Source organism: Micrasema longulum, unplaced genomic scaffold, assembly GCF_059751315.1.
Source record: "Micrasema longulum isolate JH-2025_06_02 unplaced genomic scaffold, ASM5975131v1 h1tg000480l, whole genome shotgun sequence".
Classification (NCBI taxonomy): Eukaryota; Metazoa; Arthropoda; class Insecta; order Trichoptera; family Brachycentridae; genus Micrasema; species Micrasema longulum.
Genome location: NW_028277677.1, coordinates 174,733 through 200,759, shown reverse-complemented (window position 1 = coordinate 200,759; position 26,027 = coordinate 174,733). Strand labels below are relative to the sequence as shown.

At 31.2% G+C, this 26,027-nt stretch overlaps 1 protein-coding gene across 1 annotated transcript in view; it reads left to right on the top strand.

Moving 5' to 3' along the window:
* Positions 1 to 1,081: 1,081 nt before the first annotated feature.
* Lcch3 (Ligand-gated chloride channel homolog 3) overlaps positions 1,082 to 26,027 on the top strand; it is a 40,172-nt gene continuing 15,226 nt past the window's right edge. The window contains exons 1-3 of the mRNA XM_088226929.1: positions 1,082 to 1,793; positions 7,142 to 7,245; positions 10,093 to 10,160. Coding sequence (XP_088083055.1) covers positions 1,705 to 1,793; positions 7,142 to 7,245; positions 10,093 to 10,160 — 261 coding nt within the window. The 5' untranslated portion in view covers positions 1,082 to 1,704. The remainder of the gene's footprint in view (positions 1,794 to 7,141; positions 7,246 to 10,092; positions 10,161 to 26,027) is intronic.

Sequence of the window (26,027 nt, the reverse complement as noted above, 5' to 3'; positions counted from 1 at the left end):
CGTCAAGTCACACAACTTTAGGGAGGAATTCGCTTCTTTGCTTAGAGCAGGTGGTATCGATTTACATACGATAGAATCCATCAATATGATTAATAAGAACGGTGCAAGGATGCAACCTTGCCTCACTCCAGTGGAGACTCCGAACTAATTAGTCAAAGAGCTGGCAATTCTCACACGACAATTCCTGTCTACGTGGAGCGCTTTTACAACAGCAATAATCTTGGGAGGAATACCGTATGCATCGAGAATTTCCCAAAGAGATGGCCGATGCGGACTATCAAATGCGTTCTTGTAATCAATGAAGCATCACGCATAATTATTAGATATTAGTGAATAAACTCAATTTATTGAAAATCATGTACTGCTGTATCATCTCTATTGCCTATTTAGTATTCATGTTTACTTTAAAAAGGTATAATGCTCTTGAGATAATTTTTCCTGAAAATGCCGCTTCATTTTATACCACTATCCACAATAACTTAATATTTAAATTAACATATCACAACTAAGATGGAGAATATTTAAGAGAAGAAAATATGGAAGTCTAGGCATTTTGAAGACATATGACCTGTCATTGGCTGGTTTAAGTAGCCACTTTACACCCTGTAATACCTTTTCATTTTTGCAAAGTTAAAGAACATATTACATTTTACATGTGAAAAGCCCTTTCACAATTCTTTCTCGAAAATGTTCTCCATCTTTGTGGTAATATTTTAATATTATTGGCTTCCTAGGGGGTAAATCCAGTCATAGTCTAAAACATTTGGTCTTACTCAAAATATTGGTGACATTTTATTACTACTAACAGAGAAGTTCCTAAGTACAAAAAATGAGTTTTAATTACAAAATTGTCATTTTTACACCTTGGTTTGATTCCGAACCCCGATAAGTTTCTATTTTACCGACGTTCAATCATTAGTTGGTCAATTTTCCGCCAGAGCTCCGAATTTCCGCCTATCACGGTTAAGGGATGTTCGCTCTCGATTTTTCCCGCATCCACGGCGCATGCGCACTTTCAATGCTCTAAAAACATCATACTGAGCGTTTCGGAACAATTTTCTGCTCCTTTAAAGGCAGAGGTTTTCGTTTAACGACAGCAATTCCTATAAATTCTATTAGTTTTGTGGTGCCTATTTGAAATGATAGCCATTGGTTGTGATCCTGACGCTTAGTCTTGTGTGCTAAAAGTCTCAGGGAGCTGTTTGTTCCTTTAAATAAAAATATTTTATCGGGGTGAACTTAATTAGTATTAACCTATATTTGTGCATAAGTACTTTTCTTTGTACTTGAAAACAAGATTAATAAACAATTAAATAAGAATAAACCCAATAAACATTAAATTTGTGAAAATGGTGACTAAAATGTACAATAATATTTTATTTTTTAAATAAAATTGTCAGTTAATTAAAATATATTTCGATAATAAATCAAACAGTTTTACACGACTAATTCAATCCTTATTTTTAAAATGAATTAGGGTTTAATTTCGACGGAAGATTAAACTATTTTATCATAATGGATGAAAAACAAACCGGTGTTTTAAAAGGTTTTAGGACCGGTAAAAAAATATATAATTTTTCTTCGGAATATTCTCGACCTAGAAATATTGCATCAAAATATCGGTGACTTTGTAACAACGCGAATGATCTTAGGAATTTGCGAGCAAATGAAGTAGTTTTGGAGAAAGGAAAAAAGCATTTAGCCATGAAGAGACGAAAACCACTTCACAGATTAACCATTTCTGCTTTCACCTGGTTTCTGGCTGTGTTTTTCTGTAGTTTGAAGATTGTGAGGTAAAGAAATGTTTTATTTAATATTTTATTTTAATTATTTCGGTGGTCTAGAAACCAAACGTGCTAAGTACAAAAGAAAATAGTTTGGAGGATATTTTAACTTTACATGTATTAAATGAGCATGCCGTAGCATTTACACTCAGTAGAACTCTATTTTTTATCTCTTCCCAAATCGCTATTTCAAATTCATAATAAGTGACGTTAAAACAAAAACAAAAAAGCAACTATCCAACTTTAAACTGCTTCCTCGAAAAATTGATAATTCTGTAATTAGCACCTTTGTCTTCCAGACCATCGATTTATCCTCTTTAAAACATAACACATAGCACGATAATAGTGTTAACAATTATTTTTATTTTGTGATCATTAAAAAAATCTAATAAATAACCATGAATACATAGTTAATTTATTACCATTTTAGTAAATTTAATTTAAGTAATTTTTTATAAATTTATAAATACTGTTTTTTTTCTTTATCTTTTATTATATTGTGATTAGTTTGAATTCTTCAGCATGCTGATATTTTTATTGCTATTACTTAATTTAGTTGAATATATCAATTCATGATTTTTGTCCTTTGAAATGTAAATGTGGGTAAATAAATGCATCATAAACACAGAGGTAATTATATAAAATTGAAGCTAGGACGAAAAAATTAATTAATTGCAAAGTATCTCGATCATTTTTGTTACTTTGGAGTTAAGGTGATTGGTCTTGCGCTTTAGGTGCCAGTCCAGGGACAATGAAATCGTACAGTGAAAGCACTTCCTCCAGAACATAATAACTTTATTTATTTATTTTTAATTTTTAAACCGCGAGTTTTGTTGAACTCAGCTGCTTTCATTACCCCTTTCGATGTGAGTTTGGCATGTAAATTAACTTGTCTACATTTTTTAATTTTTTTTTTAAATCACAACAAGCCAGGAGGCCTAATTACAGTGGTGAATTACATCACAGAGCACCCAGGCTTGAGAAAAATCACATTTAAATTTTTGTGTTCTCACCGGGAATCGAACCCGGAACCTTCTGTACGTGAGTCAAGTGTCTTAACCACTACACCACGGAGGCTGTCTAATCTAGTTACGAAAATCCAGTACCATTATGGTATTTAATATAAATTAACCAACATCAGATTATAAACATAATTACTTTTGAGTGATTGCTTAACTCTTCTGACGCCCTTATACACCGCAAGACAAATAAATTTACGAGTTCTCAAAAAAAACTAAAATTGACATATAATGAATTATTCTTGATATTTAATTAGTTTTTTTTATATTGTTTGACATATGTGATGACTACTCGTTATTTCAAGGTTAAAATAAAAAATCTTACTCATGAATTGTACTTAGAAATTGCCATTATATATCAGGTATCAGATTACCCGAACCTTAGAGACCCATAACGGTTCATTTATGGTCGAGTGTTTGTGATGGAATAATAAAAGACATGTTATTTTTTAATTCATATTTAAGAAGTAGGTTCTTATCGCTTTATTTTAAATTAAAGTATTTTACATTTAAACATATTTATAACATTTAAAAATATTTAGTACTTAGTGAATTCACCTTTATTTTTTATAACATGTAAAATTCTATTATTTAGAGAAGCGTAAAGCGAATCTAAAATTTCTGATGTTATTTCTTCTTCCCAAACTTGAATTAAGTTTTTTTTTAATTCCTCAATGTTTTTTGATTTTTTTTTCCCGACTTTTTTTTTCATAATCGCCCATAAATTTTCTATCGGGTTCAAATCAGGGCTATTCCCGAGCCACGTCAACGATTTTAAGCCAATTTTCTCCTTGAATTCATTGATCTATAAAAAAACAATAAATTATTTATCATGTGGTCACAAAATGCATTTAAAAATATATATATTTGTACTCACAGTGCGGGCTCTATGGCACGGCGCAGAATCGTCCTGAAAAATTGGGTCCGCGGTATACTGCGTAATGTCCTCGATTGTTGGAATAATATGTTTTTTTAACACTTTTTTGTACTGAATGGCATTCATCGTACCCTGTACAAAATTTAGAGGTCCTAAACCGTATGCTGTCATGCACCCCCAAATCATCACTTAGGGTGAATGTTTAACGGTTCGAGTGACGCACGACGGATGATATCTTTCCCCACGTTTTCGTCGAACTATCTTTCTGCCGTCTGGACCAAAAAGGTTGAATTTTGATTCATCAGAGAAAACAACATTTTGCCAATCCTCCAAGGTCCAATTCTGGTGCTCTTTCGCCCAATCCAGTCTAGCCTTCTTCATTTTGTCCGTGAGTAATGGTTTCTTTGCGGGACTCCGTGCTTGGAAACCATGCTCCAACAGCCGCCTGGACACTGTTTTTACTGAAAATGTTGATGTGCTGGTAGACTGCACCTCTGCGTGTATTTCAGGTGCCGTTAAAAATCGATCGCGCATAACAATTTTTTTTATTAAGCGATCATCTCGGGCAGATGTCACGCGCCCCCGTCCGCTTCCTTTTTTCCGTTCTATGGATCCAGTTTCTTGGATTTTTTTAAATAAAAACCTCACTGCACCTTCTGAATACCCAACTCGACGAGATATTTCACAATTAGATATGTTTTCTTGCGACAATGTGATTATTTTGGATTTTATCGCAATCGACATTTGCTTTGCACTTTCCATGATTGTTGTGTTATGTTCACTCAAACGCGGGTAAAACAAGACTGTTGAGACATTTTAAAATGTAAATATTGTAGAAAGGTGACACATAGTGTCCTTAATTTATTAAACAAAAGAAAGAGGTATCGATAAAGGATTTCTTAGAAAAAGGGTTCAGTAAAGTCAAGGGGCGCGGTAGCAGGTAAACTCGTAATTTTTTTTGTCTTGCGGTGTATATGTCAAAGAAAGATAAATTATATAATCATGCAATGAAGTAATTATTAACAAACTGAGATATTTAATCTGTGTTCAAACGGTTTAGTATTTACGCCCAGCTAAATACTATTAAAATAGTATATTATGCACTTGTACAGTCATAGTTTTACTATGGAATAATTGGATGGGGGGAGCTTTTAATAATCACATTAAACCATTTGAAACTGTTCAAAAATTTATCTTCAAAATAATGCTTCTAAAAATCGCACTTTTCCCTCTTTCCAATTGTTCCGAGAAGCTGAACTTTTGGAAATAAGACAAACATATTGTTTTCAACGTTTAAAATATATATTTAAGAACCAAAATTTATATACAAGTAATTCAAATAGACCAAGTCTAAGAAAGAACCGCGTGCTAATAATAACCCATTGTAAAACGAGGCTAGCACAGAGACATGCATATTTTATGGGGCCAAAAGTGTTTATATTTTTTTTCCTGATAATATTTCGTTAATCCCAAACTTTCAAAATTTCCCTTCTTTTAAAAAAACGCACTATCCAGGATTCAAACTAAAGATATTTATGGGACACAGACTATGAAGTATTCGAAGTAAAAACACATTTTTAAATAAATATTTCATGGCAATAATGTCAGGAATCGAACCAGATATTTCTTGCATGGTAGGGATACGCGATGATCATTACGCCACGAGGTGGAAAGTTAATTATATAAATACTAGCGGAACCAACAGACGTTGTCCTGTTTGAAAGTTGGCTCGCCTGCTATTAGCTTGGAAAAATACTTTTTACTGATACTTATCAACTTAGGTACCTAGGTACTCGTTTATGATTTAATTCCAAAATTAAAAATAATTTATATTTAAATATTGAATTTAAGTAGGTACCTAGGTACTTGTTTATGGTTGAATTTCAAAACATAAAATAATTTATTCTCATTTATATAAACCTTTTGCTAATGTCAAACTCGGCTCTTCTTACCAACAGGGGTGCACTTTATTCGTGAATACGATTTTCAAAAATGTATCTGTAAATGTATGTATATATTAAATGTATATTGGAATGTAAGGAAATAATCTTATTGGGATCCATAAAAAGCGAAAGTTGTTTGTAAACATTCAAAAACAACCTTTTTTCAAACACAAAAAAACAACATCCTTCCATTTTTTTGTACATGCATTCTCGTCAAATGCAACCCTGGTAGGTCGATAAAAAAAATATTTATGCTTCTAACTTTTTTTTACGTATTCGATTGAAAAATTTAATATCTACTCACACGCGCAGCGCGAAGATCTACATTTTGCTGAAAACTGCACGCAAATCGGTTAAGCCGTTTAGGAGGAGTTTAGTGACATCACACGTACAGATGAATTATACATATAAAGATAATGACATATTCCAGTGAAGTACTGCGCTAAAACGTCTTTCTGACAGAAATTAAGCCCGGAAACTCAAGCATGATAGGCGAACGTGACAACCACTGCAATATAAGGCGGACTTTTTAAATCAACTTGATTCCCCTTTTATGGATTAATTAGCCCATCAAGTCAAAATAAATCTTCTATTTACACACAGAACTGTATTCTTGGTTTGCCATCAGATATCACATATCACATTTTGTAGTGTATTCTAAATCAGCGGTTTCTAAAAAATGTTCCGCGGAACCCTGGGTTTCCGCGGAAAGTGAGTTAGAACATAAGTAAAAATATGGAAAAAATTCGTTCTTCACGTTAAGTACGTGCAGAAAAGATTTTTAATTAAAAACAGTCTTTCTTTTCAAGTAAAACATTAAAACATGTATATTTGTCAATTTACTTTTTACTGTTGAAATGGGGTTCCACCAAAAAAAAAATTGATCAGTAGGGAAATATCACATACTATTATTACCGTTTAAAATATGTAAATTAGATTGAAAAAAATTAATTGTATTTTCAAAATCAATATCGATATTGTGAAAAAATGTTTTCATACATAACTTCAAATAATATGTCCCTGCAAAAACGCAATATGTTAGACCTTGATAATTGTGATGTCAAGATTAGTGAAGATGTTCTATTTAAATTAAAACTGTTACAAACAAAGTTCAAAATTTAACCGAATCTTGGCGTATTAGGGGCATGACAATGCAATGGACCGTTTTGGCGGGAATTAAAAATTATAAATTAAAAAATATTTTTCATGTCTTATAAGTTTTAAAAAAGGTTTTTCTCGGCAGTATTTCATAGACCCTTATTGATTTAAAATAAAATATTGACATACAATAAAAATAAATTAAATTGTTTAAAAAGGGTACATTTCCCAATCGGGGATAACATATAGCCAAAAACGTATACAAAAACCGCGGCCTATATAACCTAAAATAATTGGTAGCCGCTGCTCTAAATAATAACATATTATTGATTTTAAATTCAACGTTGTACTTTCTTTGTTGTAGCTATGTAAGCTGAATAAGCGTGTGCATTTTTGACTAAATGAATGTATTTTTTTCAGCTCAGCTCAAAGGACGCTCGTTTCTGATCGCCTGGAAAATGTCACACAGACAATCTCCCGCATCCTTGAAGGTTACGATATTAGATTACGCCCAAACTTCGGGGGTAAGAGAAAACTTTCGCATGCTTTTAACTCAATATGCTTTTAATCCATCGCATCACCGTTCCTCCACATTTATTCATTTGTAGTAATTTAGTTTTTATTTTGTGCGATAATATTGCAAGAAAGATGGAGAAGAGTCTCGAAAAACTGGTGCTAACAGGGACAGTCACGGGTAAGCAATCAAGAAGACGGTCTTCTACTAAATGGGGTCCTCGTTAAACGCCACCATCAATTTGACCCAGGATCGGAGAGAATGAAGGAGTATCATGCACCTAGTGCCTGATACTCCACGACCAGACCACGACGCTCAGCATTGAGCAAGATGATGACGAAGAAGTATGATAGTTGACAATAATTATGTACCTTCCATTCTAGAAAATACTTAGTACGTCTAGAATCGTTTTGTAATGTTGGACGAGCGTTTTGTGCTCAATTTAAATAAAAAAAAATTCAAACGAGGTTTCTTATAATACCTGTTACGTACATGTATAATAATATATTACGTTGTCTCGCCGTTATTCCTAATGATTACTTTATTGATAATTCTGTGGCTTGGATCTGAAACGGCCAATGTCATAAATCGTAATATTACTAAGTAATAATTAAGCTATTTTGTGGCATTATAATGAACCATTTGACCTCTTTTTTTGGCACCACAACAGGCCAGAAGGACCAACTACAGTGGTGAATTACAATACAGAACACCCAGGCTTGAGAAAAATCACATTAAATTTTAGCTTTCTCACCGGGAATCGAACCCGGAATCTTCCGTCTGTGAATCAAGCGTCTTGACCACAGCACCACGGAGGCCGACGTCTTTGATAACAAATAGTAATAAAAAACATTACAACGCATTTGTGTATACAATACTTAAATATACAAGTTTTTTAATTGACATCTACCCTCTATAAAATAGTGGCAAAGAAAATATAAAATCTGCCCCGATTCGCGTCCATAGAGAAGAATAGGTGTAATGCAGGCGTTATTTGGGTGGCATTTGGTTTTCACTGTGTAAATATCCGATCTCTAGACAGCCTTCATACTGTTTAATGAGGCGCCTGTTATTCCTAGCCGCACTCCCAGTTATTTGTGAAAGGTGCCTTTTTCTAAAAGATATACTCCCAGGTATTTGAAACTTTCGAGACTTTCAATGATTTTGTTTGACACAGTCCAGAGATTTTGAGCAACAAGGCACCAAATATTACAAAAAACATAAGTTTTTGCAATATTGAGTTTTAAACCCATGCATGCGGAGTTCCTGTTAAGCTTATCTACGGTGACCTGAAGACCCCCGACTGAATCGTCAATTATAACCGCATCATCGGCATACTCTACGTCGCAGAGTTTTTGGGAGGGGGAGATAGATATTCCTCAATCTAGTGGGATTGACTTCCTTAGGATGAAGTCCATAAGGATTATGAAAATAATTGGGTTTCTTAAAGAAATACTAAAACAATACCTTTGTTAGTAGCAAGTTAAAAAATAAACTTTATTTATTGTAAATACCAGTGACGATATAATTCAGCTTAATCACGCTTTGGTTCTTTAATATTTTTTTTGTTAACAATAGGCAGTTTGTAATAAAAAAAAATATGATTACATTTGGAACAAACTTAAAAACAATCTTATACCATATATTTATTTGTATTGTGGGAGCTTTGGGTACATTTATTTACATCGAGATGTGATGTGAATTTTCAATAAGAAATGAGCCTTACAATGTAGGTACATTATAATATGTGTAGAACAATTCTTTTACTGTTCGAGACTTGTGTGGATCGCGAGCTTTTTATCTGAAACTGATGCCTCTATTTTCAACTTAGTTTGTTAAAAAACAGGACAAGACACATTATTTTCAACTTGTCATTAATATAGACTCAGGTATGACTGTTATAGTAAAATTCTCTCTATTCAGTTTCAGCGAATAAAAACTTGTTTTGATATTCTGTTTTACATCCGTAATTATTCAGAGTAAATATAAACTAAAAATTAATAGATTAAGAAACGAAATAAATCATATAGATTAAGCGTTTGGCTTATATTATTTTGGGTTTTATATTTCTACAGTTGAATAATCAAATCTAATGGTTTCAGACCATGAATGAAGTTTATACTAAAAACGCAAATATTCAAAATGGCAGAAGCTTTCTTTGAACATTTTACGCTTGATATATTTACTTCGCGATTTTCAGACTCAAATGTGAATAAAAAAAGCGTCTACAGAAAATACACGACATTTTATTTTTTAACCGGAAAATAAATTTTTTACTACCGTTGTATACATTCTTGCAACCTGTTATGGTTAGGGTATTTTCAGGGAAAAAAATACAAGTAAGCCATTTCAAATAAAATAAAAGAAAAAAAAATTCTATCGTTTTTGCTTTTTCTTCATCTATTGATATATTTAACAATACCTTTAATTTATTTACAAATAAGTTAAGACTCATTATTTCTGGCTGCGATACGACCCCACTTGCTATTTAATGATGTTTACACTTACACACACCTGAATTCTTACTCCCACACAAATAAACACCCTCACACCCATACACTTACTCTCATCAAAATACACATAAACACACCCTTTTGTTGTACCACAATTTAATATGTGTGATTTTTATTTAGAAACTTCGCTGGTCTGTCCTTAAACCGTGTCTTTTTAATGTTATTTTATCATTGTCGACTGTTTGTTTCTGTAAAATAAACAAATAAAATAAATTCGTTTTCATATAAATATGTATTTTCAAAAAAAAATTAGTTCTGAGCCGAGCAGAAATGTATATTACTGTTTATTATGTCACTAAGTATCGAAGGCTAATTTTAATGTACTCACATAATTTTTATTACAGGTGAACCACTTTTTGTTGGAATGGACCTGACTATTGCAAGTTTTGATGCTATTTCTGAAGTTAATATGGTAAGTCAAGTCAATACATATTTTTAATAATAAAATCCTTCCGAAATTATCTAAAATAACCTATTACACTTAAATGTTTGATTAACTCAATCTGTCATTTGATTAGTTTCAAAACGAAATAAAAATAATATCTAAAACGAAAAAACCCCTTTTTGACAAAATGGAATTTTGGTTTTTGCATTTGCCTTTTTGAAAAAATATTCATATATATTTTTTTAATTTGACTGTAGATATTTTGAATAGAAGCTTTGTTTTAGTTATCTCGTTGCGTAACCAAATCTAGATATTTTATTTATTTATTTTTATAACATAAACGGCAAATTTCCCTTTACAAAAAAATTATAATATTAACATATTTGGCAAAAAAAATTTACAAAAATGACCTTTGAAAAATGATTTATAAAAAAAATCAAACCAAAAAATTTTACAACATTTTCAGTAGAAAGTTTAAACAATTTAAGAATGAATGTGAAAATCAAATAAAATAATAAAATATTTCAAAGTAATATAACAAGAAAATCGTCAAGTACTGTTTCATACAGCTGGGAAAAATGAATTTTTGTTACGTTTGTATCAGTCAATTGTTTGTGAATATAATATAGTTTGTTGTTTGAAACTGTTAAGTATAAAATATAATATAATATATGTAATACATATTTTTTATGAAAGAAAACTTACAAAGGAATTGAAATTGTGTTTTGGGGCCCACTGTACCAGACTTATCATTACACTTTGTTCTGGCCTGTATTCTTTCGTTATATTATGTACTTTACTAAAATTAGATTTTGTCGAAGATACAGGCCAATACTACTTACTCTTGTGCTTATATTCGTTATATATGGAAGCATATCTAACGAATATATCCTTCGATTGTTTGTATGCAATATATTCCTTTTGTGTATATGCCACCAACGGATTGATTGGACACGGTAAACGTCCTATGCTTCGAATCGATATCAAATCTCATTCACAGATATCTCTTATGAATAGTTACAATGGATTCTCCCTCGAATAGAACATATTTTTAAATTATGGTAATTATGCATTTGCATGCACAATACGGGATTTAATAGAGCAGTACATGACAACTCAGATTATTAATATACGTTAGTGAAATAATATTATCGAATAGTCTGTCGGATTACAGAAAACAATGTGTTTTTGAAGGTTACGAAAAAATATCGTATTTGTTTTATGAGTAAAGAAATAATTATTAATATTCCACTTGTGTTTTGAATAATGATTGACAAGTTACAAGTATAAGTTAGATGGGTAATACATGTCATATTTACTGAAGGTTTAGAAATATGTGTAAATTTTTATATATATACTATGTTCATTGTTATTATTAGAGCATACATAAGAATATGTTAATGTGTGACCTATTTCAAGATGCAAAGTAAATAAATAAATAATTGGTAATGAAATGACTAACTGAAAAAAGTAACACAACCGAATGAATTATATGAGATATTTCGAAAAAAAAATTAATAACAATGAGTTATTCCCAATTTGTTCTTAATATTGCTGTTATTACAAAAAATGTAGTTGTATGGTTACAATATTATCACTTGTTTTACAAAATTCGGGACTTAAATTTCATTATAACGACGGAGAAATAATTAAAACAACGAGGAAAATTCTGTTAACCGAAGTATTTGTTTTGCGATAAGATTAAAGCAAATAAAATGAAATGGTAAATGAAATGAAATTATTAACATATAAACAAAGAATATTTTACAATACAATGATATTTGTTCATAAAATTATAAACTCTAATAAAAAAACAGAATTTTGGAAAAAAATTGATCGGAACCAGCATGAACACGATCACAATACTAGTGAAAAGAACAAAATTAGACTTCCATTTAGGAAAAAGGCAAAGTCACAAAATTCGATTTTATTTAAAGCAATTAAAAAATATTACGAAATGGAAAAAAAATATTTATGAAGAAAAAAACATATCAAAATTTAAAATAATGGTCAAGACATATGTGATAAACAATTTATAAATTAAATATATTTGCAATGTTATTATTAGAACACACATAACAATATGTATGATATGTGTGCCCTACTTTAAGATTTAAATAAAATAAAAACAAAAAAAATAGATATTTGACTATAAAATAAAGGCCGAAACAAAAAAGAAATGATAAAAATATTTTGAACCATGTGAAAACAAATTATCTCAAAATATAACTTTACCAAATGAATAAACTCGTCAGAGTAAAAAAAACAGACCACCGAACGACACAATGTTTCATGTTTCAAAAATTAGTTGAACAAGTCTAGATTGCTGTTTGTAAACCTTTCACATAATGTATAAAGTTTAAAGTATGTGCCATCGAGTTGAGTTTTACTAGTTGAAACAAAGTTTGAACGAGAGAGAAAGCCGACATGAAGCGAATACGAAGCTCGTCGGGAGTAGCTAACAACCTTCCTCGCTCACTTGTATCCTGAGGGGGGGGATTCGTCGGAAAATCGCATTACTCGCTGGCAAAACTGTCAATGCCGATCGCTAGTGTCCCTTGGTAGATAATTCACTCACCAATAGCGTGGTTCGCAAATGTTCCAGGCTCTTAAGATCTATCTTTAGGATTACTTAGCTATGTGATACATAGAACAATCTAGAATCTCTGAAACTGTGTATTTTATATTGATATAAACATTTTTATTAAAAAAAATAATACGTACAATTACATTAACACAACTTATGCAAATATTTATGAAAACGAAAAAAAATACCTCACCAAAAGAAAGGCAAGTTTGTATGCTTGGTTAGGGACTATTTGTAATCATTCATCAAAATATCTAACAAAAATAATGTTAAAAACGTTTAACCTTACTTTCCAACATTTTTATACGTGTATACTGCATGTTTTTTTTAGTTTTTCTTTTTTTGCACCACAACAGGCCAGGAGGCCCAATTATAGTGGTGAATTATATCACAGAACACCCAGGCTTGAGAAAAATCACATTTAATTTTTGTGTTCTCACCGGTAATCGAACCCGGAACCTTCCGTGTGTAAATCAAGCGTCTTGACCACTACACCACGGAGGCCGCCTCAAATATTCCCAAAAAAAACTTCATTGCATAATATAGTATCAATATATAGGTAAATCAATATATGGTTTAAGTTTGTAAGAGAAAATTCTCAACGGAAGTTCATAGTAATTTATTATAGAAATAAAAGACTAGTGATACTTCAATCCACAAATTTGAAATATCCAGTGACCGGTTTCATCGCTTTTGCGACATCTTTCTTTTCTTTTCGACCAGTCTCGAAGATGTCGCGAAAGCGATGAAACCTGTCACTGGATATTCCAAATTTGTGGATTAAAGTATCACTCGCCTTTTATTTCTATAATTAATCAATATATGGGTGTTAATAAAATCTTATTTGTGGTTATTTTTCTAGGTTAATATTCATAAATATAATTTTGGATGAATTTTTCTGACATTGGTCTAATATTTATGTCAAATCACAAGTAACGGTGATAAAACATTTTTAACTGAAAAGGGGACCGAAGCTACATTAAGTGAACTTTTCAGGAGTCGATAATATATTTTTAGCAGAAAAAAGAGCGTTTCTTTTTTTTATTTTAATAAATTTCAAAACAGCGTAGGGAAGATAAATGTTTTGATAAATATCAAAAATATACTTGAATGTAAATCTAAAAGACAATTCGTGAAAAGGGACAATTTTTTGTGATATAAATCCGCACGTCGCGTCGTACAAGAGGGATCTTGAAAAAACGCTAATATTTATGTTCAATTTTCATGGCTTATACGATGACACTTATGACATATGTTGCTTCCAAAAATCAGCCACGCAATTGAACAGCTAAGCTGTCATAACATACCGGCATTCAATTGAATAACTAACGGACGCTTAGCTAAAATGTTGAAAGCAACGTTTAACGAAAGGGCTAAACGTCGCGTCGCTTGGCCCTTTTAATTTGAAAACAAAGATAATAATAGTTTTATTTTGTAATCTATTTTGTTATATGAAGTCAAGTCAGGTTAAGATAAATTAAGTTAAGTTATATAATAAAAAAAATGTTTTTTTTATAACTTAATCCAACCTTTTTTAACCTAACCAGGCGGCATTTTGGTTCAGAAGTTTCCAAAGAATTTAATTTCTATCAGCCGTCACGTTGACCGTTGAGCTGTCTTAATTCATTCAACGAACGGCCTAGCAATTCAACTGAATAACGGCATTAAATGAACAACCTAGCCATCCAATTGAGTGACTAATTAAACGATTCGGTAGCGACATATTTATATAACTCTATTTCGTCTATAGTTGCGCGTAGCCTTTTTACCGTCGATAATAATAAAAATATGATACGTTTGTGGTTACTTTATTTAAATGAGGAAAACGTTTTGTTCTCAAATATTAATTTACTAGTTGTGTTTAGTTTCCTGATTCTCCAGTCAAATTATAAATTTTGAAAATACTTATTTAAAAATATTATATCTACTATATTTTTTCCTATCTATCAAAAGATTACACCACTTTGTTAAGTTTTACTTTATGTTTATTTTCATACTTTTTAGCATATTTATGTTTACATGCGTATAAGTAAACGAACACGTTTCTCAAATTTTTCCAGGAATATTTTCTTCGAAGGCTAAATAAAACTTAATGATACCAGTCTGTACCTATATAATTCGTATTCGACAATTTTTATTTATTGATCAAGCAGAAATCAGTAACTTGAATTATAACTTTTGCCTCCAATCCAATAACTGATGTAAGCGTAAATTATGTTTACATTTGACGTCATCGCTATCCATTCAATTTTGAATATTTTTACGTACCCATATATTTTGTTCGGCCTATCTTTTAACTCGCGTCTTCTCGCCAGGCAATGTCCGTTGATGTATGTCATCTATTATCCATTTGAGCTGAATATAAAAACATGAATACAGTATTTGAATCTTTTCGCTTTTCGTCAAATACCACACACCGATAGAAACGGGATTTTTTATTTATTTTATAATCTTTTATTTTCTTGAATTTAACTTTCGGTGGTCGGTATGTGTTTTTTGTGAACGTCTCAAAAATAGATTTACCGATATTTCAATCGAGATGATGAACATTTCTGAGAGGTGAAAATAGAAGTTAGGCACGGGGGTTATACCTTGTCATTTGCTGGTTCAAGTTTGACAGGCGCCGTGGTGCAGTTGGTAAGACAGCTGACTATGAAACTAGTGTCGCGGGTTCGGTTCTGCCAGTTGCAAGAAAAAAGATTCAAGAAAGATTTTTTCGCAATTGATCCAGATCAACCACAACACCCAAGTGTTGTGGTATATTCTTCATAACTCCCTTCCATATTTTTAGTTATATGTCCGGTAGTTTCACTTAAATAACGACCGTTCCAGTGTTGAAGGGTCCTGCTTCTAATTTTTCTTTTGGCAAAGCTGAGCGGGAAATTGGAGAAATCAAGGGGTGCGTTCTTAAGCGTAGTCTCTCGAGCCTTTTCGTCAGCCGTTTCATTGCCATCTTAAATATTTAAATGAGCGACAAAAATTATGTTGGTCAGAAACTGACTCTTTTTAAATGTTTTTTTATATGGAGCGGAAACATAGTCAATAAGGGCAAAAAACGCAACATGATAGATGCCTCTGAGATGTGTTTGTGTTTGAAAAACATGGGATATATAAAGAAAAACAGAAAATAATAATACATTCAAATATTTGAGTTTGTCCAAATGATCGTAGACAAAAGACTGGATTTCACCCACTCGGGAGTCATTAATATTAACAAATTACAACAGAGATGGAGAATATCTTAAATAAAGGAATATGGAAGTCTAGGCATTTAGAGGGCTTATGACCTGTAATTGGCTGGTTTAAGTGGCCACTTTCCTTCATTATCGTTAGTTATACAGTTTATTGATCATGTACCTAGTCACTATGATGAGAGCATTGCATTTCCTAGGCCCTTTTTGTAACAAAGCAGATTGTCGGGGAGTATATGAGACACAAGTCGGAATGTGTGACTGAGATTCTGTAATGCGAATCCGTTTATATCGAGCGCACAAGATTCAGAGAATCAAAATCACCTCACTCCTATAAATTGTAAAAGTTCCGCAACAGGCCGCGACGCCCAATCGTAATGGGGAATTGCAAAATAGATCACATAGGCTTGAAAAGAATTCATTCAAGATATCATGATCTCATGAATCAAACTTTAAAATCTAGTGAACAAAGCTAGACCCTCCATTATCTAGACAGGTACCGCTTTTATCGAAGCTTTATTTTTTTGTTAGATGTCTGGATTAGTTTGCAACGCAGATTTAGATAAGTTAGATTAGTTAATTAGAACCTCCAATTACACAGTTGTTTTTGATGTACAAAATTTAGAAACATTCGCACAACAAGATGTCTTTTTACCATCTCATTGTGAAATAAATGCAGAATTTCATAAACGATCTTCACCAATGTACAATATGTAAGTACGTCAAGGTTTTTTTTTTTTAAATGTTTTATATACCCTTGTACATTGCATTATTTTTTAAAATTGTGTTTTTGAATTGGTACTCAAATATTTTTTACAACTTTCATCGTTTTGTGACCCAACTAAATACGGATTTATTAGCAAGTCGAGGCAAGTTTATAGGCCTTGATGGTTCTAAGTTGTGTCACTATAAACTGTGTTTATGCGTTTAATTATTGCATGTGTTATGCTGTAATTGAATGTATAAAAAATATTAAATAAATAATATTTTGTTAAGATTGTCCGAGTTTTTTGTTTACTTTGAAGTGGTCGTTTATTGTATAATTTTAGTCCCTGATTTATTAGTCTCGGTGGTCTTTGTCTCGTTTTAGAATGTTATTTGTGATATTATCGTATTTTGTTCAAGATTGTTAAATTATTTTTTTAAATTTAATTATCTGTCTACAGTTACATCAATGGCTAATTTATATGCATAATAATGCGTCAAATATCAGAATATTTTCACCAAAATTATCCATCTACCTGTACCCAATGGTGCACAGAGATCATTTGAGAACTCTAGGGACTACGAAAAATTGCAATGAAAAGACATATCTTAAATAAATGTTACATGTCGAAATTGTCGAAAATTGGACACTGAACTCCGAGCATGGTAGACAAACGGGCTTACCATAATGGCCCTTACTTATTAGATCTCCTTAAACCAGGTTTACATTAAGAAATAACTAAACCCGGTTTAACTATTAATAGCCGATATAAAAAAAAACTTACTTATAAAAGAATTTATTACCTGGAATAACAATTCACAGGTTATTTCATGCTTCATTTTTTTAAACAGTCAACACTGATATGTGCGCGTGCGCAGTAACTTTAATAGCAACAACAAACAAACTTCAGCGTAAAATCGAGACTACACTGTCAGTATAATGGAGAACATGGAGAAAACCGTTAAAAAAATCAATCAAAATTGGGAAAAAGAGAAGGTAAAAACGAGTTTATCAATAAGAACGAGTTTTTAAGTTTATTCGTGTTTTTTTTTTATCACAATTAATCAAAATACATCCACACATTTCAGATATTATTAAAACAAATTATTAGAAATTACTTGAATCGCACTGAGAAGGTCGCAGGACTTTGGAAATTGTTTAAAATTGAAAAAAAACTGGTAAATTATCAATTTTGATTACCAAAAAATATGGCTTTTGACAGATCGCGTGCTTATTTCAGCGTTTTACCACATAATCTACAGGTATAAATTTCTATGGTCGCTATCCCAGATTTAAACCGAGTTAAACTCTATACGAGGTTTATAAGTATTACTTTTTGTCATACCATCATTATTCTAACACTTTTCTCAAGCTTAACTTTATACTCGATTTATAAGTAAGGCCCAATATGTAATTGTAGAAATTATTGCCACCTAACAATTACAATTTACCGTGTAAAATATCAAGTAAAAAGTACGTACTCACTTAATTATGCGGGTTTATTAATATAAACAGAAATCTGCATAAATATTACAAGTTAAGATAAGAATTATGTTAATTATTAGAGATCGAACCGCAGAGGAACGGACAGCGACGACGCCAATGCCGGCGTCGGCGTCGGCAAGGCACAGGAGTATGGCTAAAAGTGAACGAGCGTCTTCGTCGTGTCGGTTGTGTAGAGTGTAGACGACAGTAAAAAAATGTCTTGCCATATGCCACAATACCATAATATTATAATATGGCGTTTTGTCTGCTAGCCACCATAAATTTTATTATCATATGTAACTTTTTAATGTTTAAACGCTTCCAAAATAATAACAACTATTTAAATTCCTCAGTCTGGTGACCCTAGTGAAAGCACATCTGTAAATTCACCAATAATAAAAGGGGACGCAGTAAAGTCGATCGACTTTATAACGGCATGGCGCGATATCGTAATATTGCAAACGTCGACATTATTCAAAAGTAAATATGCCAAGTAATTGCATACTTTTGCAGAAGGGTTAGAAAATGAATAGATCAATTTATACATTATACTCGTATACCACAGTATTAATGGATTTTTTGTACCGGAATATGCAAGTGAACGAACAAAGTTTTTGCTACAATTTTTGTAATTTCTATAATATGGTCAAAAAGAAGAAAGAAAATATCCTACGAGGACAACAAAAGAAGTTGAGAAATTAAATTGAAATTGCTATTCTAAAATTTTAAAGTAATATGAAAATTGAAATTTTAAAAATATTTTGATTTTGACAAGAAATATTGTTTTATATAATCTGAACGAAATAAATAAGAATACCTTCAGTCTTAAAAACTGTTGAGTGCATGGATGGAGCGCTTTAACAAGGCTTTACCAGTAGTTTAAAAATATTATTTTGAAGTCCAGAAAACAACGTTCTTTTTTTTTAAGAAAATAAATATTTGCGTTCTTATGATTTACCCCAATATTTCATTTTGAGGGCCATTTTCAACTGTAAGTAAATAACTCACTATTAGAAAATGGAATCAAGTTGGGGTAAAGCCGAATCAGTTTTCCACATACATACAATTATAAAAATCCAGTTCCGTTAGATATTAATACATAGAAGATATTAATATTATACATTTTATGAAGAATTTAATACATTTTATGCATTATTTACTAGCCAAATGACATTATTGTTATTATTGAACTTATCATCATCATTTTACTCAAATATTCAAATTTATGAACCATTTCGAAAAAATGGAAATCGAGTTGTGGTAGAGTGGGATTTGATCCTCGGACCTTTGTCCCGTGAGTCCACAATACTACCACGGGACCACAACCCGGTTCGATGTTTTTGCCCTGGGCTTTTTAATATTTTTTTGTCACAAAATCTTTGCTTTTTTGATACATTTACTTTCCCTTTTGACACAATTGATTTAAAACGATTATTTGTAATTAAAACATAAATTGTATTAATGCCGTACTTTGGTTTTTCAATGAACGAAAAGTGGCTCAAAATCTTAATTGTACTCGATTAACTTATTTAGCATTGTAGAAACCTTTTATTTTATGAAAATATTCTGAATATTATTTTAAATGGAGATTTCTATCATCTATCTTAAACAACTCAGTAATTGTACTGGAATAAATTAAATGTTTGTAATTTAGAGTAGTTTGTTTTAAAGTTCCCTTTATATAAATAACTAGCTGACCCGACAGACGTTGTCCTGCCCGAACGCTGGCTTGCTTTGGAAAAATACTTTTAAGTAGGTACCTAACCTTGTGATTAAATTCCAAAACTATAAATTGTTAATATTCTAATATTAAATTTAAGTATGTACTTGTTTATGGTTGAATTCCAAAACATAAAATTAATATTTTTTCAAATATGGCATTCTTTTTGCAAACGTCAAACTCCGGTCTTTTCACCAACAGACGGGTGTACTTATGTGGGAATACGAGTTTTTAAAAATTTATTAAATTTAGTATTATTTTAGTTTTACTAAAAATCCAGTTAAAAGAAATAAATGGGTAAAAATTATAAAGAATTTAAGGAAAGAATCTGATTTAGATCCACAAAAAATAAATGCTGTTTGTAAATATTTAAAAACAAACTTTTTTTGCACACAAAAAACATCATCTTTCCATTTTTTGTAAATGCATTCTCCTCGAATGCAACCCTGGTAGATTGATGAATAAAACATTTGTGCTCTTTATTTCTTTTTTACACATAAGATTGAAGATTTTAATATCTACGAACACTCACAGCGCAAAGATCTATATTTCTCTGAAAACTGCACGTAAATCGGTTAAGCCGTTTAGGTGTTCAGTGACATCACACGTACAGAGAAATTTTATAAATATAAAGATATATTCTAATTAGATTTTGAAAAAACTATAACACGATTGTTAATGTTGATACAGACAATTATGATGAAATAGAGAAACCGAACTTTCTATTTCGTTATCAAATAATAAAAAAACAAAAAAACAAAAACAAGTTTTATAGTCCTCTTTAGAATAGGTGAGTAGGACTCTAAATGAATTATAAATAAAACTGTATTTTATATAGTATAATTATTAAAGGTCAACCTCGTGATGTAGTAGTCAGCGCGTTTACCTACCAGGCAAGAGGTCTCGGGTTCGATTCCATGGTTAACATGCAACATTTATTTTAAAAGGTGTCTTTCACTAAAACTACTATAAATATTTATTTTTTGTAAAAGATTCTTTGAGCCGTTGATGTATAAATAAATAAATAAAAATAAAACATTTTATTATCCCTGGACTGGTACCTGAAGCGTGAAACTGACCATCTGACCTTTATGTAACAAAAATGATCAAGATACACTGCGATTAGTGTGCCAATACAGTACATTTTGCACTATTACGTGCGTAGAAGGAATTATGATATTCATAAAAAAAGTTATATATAAATGATTTGGGTAACGTGATGTAACATAGCTTTATTACTTAATAATTTTGATTATATTTTTAATGTATTAAGCACTTTTTAAACAAGGTGAATTATAAAGATTTAAATGTAATTGTTTTGGCCTTGTATCCGTCCAATTTAAAGGTTGATTTTTTATTTACATCTTTCGAAAATACCATTTCTAAAAAATAGAAATGTGAACTTAAATCAGATGCAAGCTTGACTTCAGTTTGTAGCCAGAGGAAATCGGATAACACATAAAATAACTCTTTTACTTTTAAATATCAATCGAAAGTGAATGAGGAACTTCAGCCCTACGGGAAATTGGATACAAAAAATGTTTTCTTGCGCGCGGAAAAAATTAAAGCATTAAATTGTATATTAAAATTTCTTAAAAATGTACAAAAAAAATGTGTATTTTTTTTAAAAACGCACTACTTTGAATGACGTCACTGGTTCATATGAACCATCCAATGATATGAGAGCATTGAAGGATATCCGGTTTGGTCACCGTAAACGAACCAATCGGAAGAACTGTCATAGAACAACCTCTGACATCACACGCGGAGTTATTTCAAAAATACGAAACTTAAAAAAATCATAGCGCTGAAAATACGATATAAAAAAAATAATAATAATAATAATTTTGGCTTAGTTTAATATTCTTTTAACAAATAAAAAAGACACTGAACTTCCTCATTGCAACCGTCTCGTATCTTAGAAAACATAGTGATGTTTTTTAACGTGTGTATCAACGCTTTACTGACAGAATGTATAAAGTCATTTAAAATCGCATTCAAATATTTTTTATTCTTTTTTTTTATTATTTTTTTTTTATTTATTTGGATAACCAACAGCTATAATTATATCATATTTATATAACAAAACAAATAACAAATAAGCCAATTACAGGTTTTCACAAGTAGCATCACAGTAAGTTAAAAAAGATTCTCGAACATAAAATGAATAGTAATTAAATGTAAATTTAAAAGAAAAGAAAAAAAATACTACGAGTTATTTTGAAAGCAAACGCCGCACGTTATTAAGATTATTTTCAAATAAATCTATGTTAAATGATTTATTTAGTACATTAAAATTATTAAAAGTTCGCCATAAATATGAATTTTGCCTATAATTAGATGAAACAAGAGGTATGTGAAGAAGAGGGTTATTTCTTAAAACTTTGGAAGGAACATTGATAGAAAGTTTGCAAAGTATTTCAGGACAGTCAATTGAACCAGAGGCAATTTTAAGTAAATAAATTATATCCGCTATTTTACGACGTTTTTGCAGAGGCAGTAGGTGATGTTTTTTACATATATGAATATACTGGTCAGATTTAAACTCAACCGGAAACACATGAACTTTACGAATTTTTTTTGAATATTTTCAATGCGTGATATCTGCACATTGTACATAGGATTCCATATTTGTGATGCATATTCTAAGTTGCTTCGCACTAATGTACAGTAAAGGATTTTAAGTGTCTTTGCCATAGTGAACGACGTAGAGCTACGCATAACAAAGCCAAGCGCACGCGATGACTTTTTTAATGCATTATTTCTCCCATATTTTTTTTTAAGCTTTGACGGAGTAATGGCATGCCATAAAATTTGAAATCAACTTTTTTCTTGCACCTATATTAAAAAATAATTAAAATATTTGAAGGCTGTTGACTCAATGCATTCTGTCAGTATAGCCTCGATACCTAACCTGTTAATTTATAAAGCCTTTCAAATATATTCGTCGTCTTCTACATTTTTTGTCAAGCGATTTCTTTTAACTAAGCTTCATAATAACTGTTTAGAAATTCATTGTTAAAATAATAAAATGTATGACGTTCTATCAATATTATCAATCCCCAAAGTGTAAAAAAATAGATAATGTATTAACTGAATTACACAAAACATCATTCAATTTTAAGAAACCCGGTATATAACATACAAGTTTATTCCTCGGTGCCTACTCCTTTACAAAATGATAGATCGATAAATTTGTGAGGCGTCTGTACACAAAGGGGAAAAAATTTGGTAAAAAATCGATAAGCTGTATTTTTTCTGAAATTGAGAGGTCACAGCTATTCGTAAACCTAGGGACGGTTTGTGCAGGGGCGATAAGATAACAATTGAACTAGTGGGTGGACTGCTCACTCGTTGAGCACGATCTGCAGCCAGCCGTGGTGTGGATCGCCCTCGTCATCGTTCCGGGGGACGCGATCGTCTGACGTCACGGGGTGGCTCCCTACCACGGCGGGCTGGAGAAGTGGGGAGGGGGGGAGCCGGCCAGACGGGGACAGGACGCTGTCAAGCACAGCCATTTTAATATGTTAATACGATCGTACAAAAATATGCCACTAATTTGTTACACGTCGAAAATGCTACGAAATAACAAAACGCATCCGACGGTCTTCAATCTTGTACAACGAATTTAATCGTGGTACAAGTGATGTTTTCCAACAACAAAGACGTCCAAATCTTTTTTTACTTTCATTGTCGGCGTCGCTTATATTAAAATAAATAACACCGCATAAATCAATTTAGGCGGATCTTAAGGAGGAACAATAAACCTTCTAAATTAACGAGTCTTTTTTTAAAAATCAAAAATTTTGTTCCAAAAACCCAAAAAATGATACTGTACGAAGATGTAAAAACTAAAATATGTTATATTCAACTACTGTGGGGAACAGGAAATCAAAATGACATAAACAGACTACAAATACAGCATCATGAAATATTAAAGTTAGTATATGACCTACTCTATCTAACAGCAACTAAATAACGTTTTAAACAAACTAAGCAATTAAATGTAACTGAACTCTTTAAACTAGAATCCTTAAAATGTATTTATAAATTAGCCATTGATGTAATTGTAGACAAAAAACTTAAACTTGAAAAAAATTGTACTACACATGGACACAATACGAGAATATCAGAAAAATATCATTTACAACCTTCTGAAACGAGACAAGGACAGTAGAGACTAATAAACCATGGACTGAAATTATACAATAAACTACCAGACAAAACTAAGCAAAAGACTCAGACAACCTTTACAAAAGGCGTTAAAACTGTTATCATTAACAGTAGCATGTGAATTTCAAAATTGAAAATATTTTGTTAAATGTATGTAACCCGTAAGGGTTTATCAATGAAATTTTATAATAAAAATAAATAAAAAAATATCCTGTCTCTCTGGATTTAAAAATATTTTTTTATCTATTTATTGTTTAATGTTATTATGAACATATTTTGTATATTACTACTCATATACCAATTACATAAATGTTAATTGAATAAACCTGTCAATAAGTTTATTGAATTGAATTGAATCGGGTTGTGGTCCTGTGGCTAGTGTCTTTGACACACGGACCAATGGTCCGTGATTCGAATTCCACTCTACTCCAACTATATTTCCATTTTCTTAAGTTATTTATTGAGTTATTTATAACTCGTTGAAAATGGCAAATCATCAAGAAAAAGAAAACATAAAAAAATGAAATGCTCAGTTTATAAAAAGGCAAAATATATTTTTGGATCAGTAATCTTGTGAAGCTGAAGATCCTTAAATTTTTATCATGCGGCAATGCGTGAGTAGTTTTGACAAATATTTTTAGAACAAAAAACTTGTTTTTTGAAATACGCGACAATTTAATGTACTCGCAAACATTGTTTTTTAACTCACTGATATTTTTTTATAACCGATTAGTGCTATTTTTCTCGTTCTACATATATATATATAACTTTTCTGAACAAATACTTTGTAGGTGATTTTTTTATTACTGTCCAGCGTTTCGTTTTATTACTAATCAAACAGGACTCGCACACTTTCAGGATTAAAATACAATCTCGACAAAAATGATAATATTGGTTACTTGATAAAATGTAATAAATAAAACATGGCAATATCAATAAATTGATTTGATGGATTTCGCGTTATAAACCTAATCAATTTCCCAAACAACTATCTCTGATAAAACCGAGCTGTTCACAATCTCTAAAATTTGCTAAGATTTACTTACCCTTCAAAGTTGAGGTGGTTAATTCATAATTAGGTTAACTTCTTGAGTATATTTACAGTGCCAAGGGGACGTGTGCTTATGTATTTTTAATTAAATTTTTGTGTTGGTCTATAAATAACACGTGTTTGGAAGAGCTTTTTCGATTATTTTTGTTTACTTACGGCCCGGTGTATTGCTGTAAACTGTAGCTAACTTCGTGAGTGAAAATCGTAAGATGTTTTTCGTCCGTATGGGCGACTCTATACGAGGCTGGTGTATTATTACTCTGGGTGTCATCTGAACAATTTTGAAGAAATCCAACAAGTATGATAAATTATTTACACCGTCATCGGCAGGATATTGTTTTTTTATTTTTATTATAAAATTTCATTGATAAACCCTTACGGGTTACATACATTTAACAAAATATTTTAAATTTTGAAATTCACATGCTACTGTTAATGATAACAGTTTTAACGCCTTTTGTAAAGGTTGTCCAAGTCTTTTGCTTAGTTTTGTCTGGTAGTTTACAGTTTAATTTCAGTCCATGGTTTATTAGTCTCTACTGTCCTTGTCTCGTTTCAGAAGGTTGTAAATGATATTTTTCTGATATTCTCGTATTGTGTCCATGTGTAGTACAATTTTTTTCAAGTTTAACTTTTTTGTCTACAATTACATCAATGGCTAATTTATAAATCCATTTTAAGGATTCTAGTTTAAAGAGTTCAGTTACATTTAATTGCTTAGTTTGTTTAAATGTTATTTAGTTGCTGTTAGATAGAGTAGGTCATATACTAACTTTAATATTTTATGATGTTTACATATAGACTGTTAGTTTTTCTGATACTTCCATGATGATAAATGTTTATTCTTCTTTATGAGAATCCATCACTACAATTCAATATGTGAAAACGGTGCTTTATTTATTTGATTCTTTATTGTTTACTTTTTATCATGAACACTTGACTAACTTACTACTCTGTAAATGTATATTTTTTATGTAAATC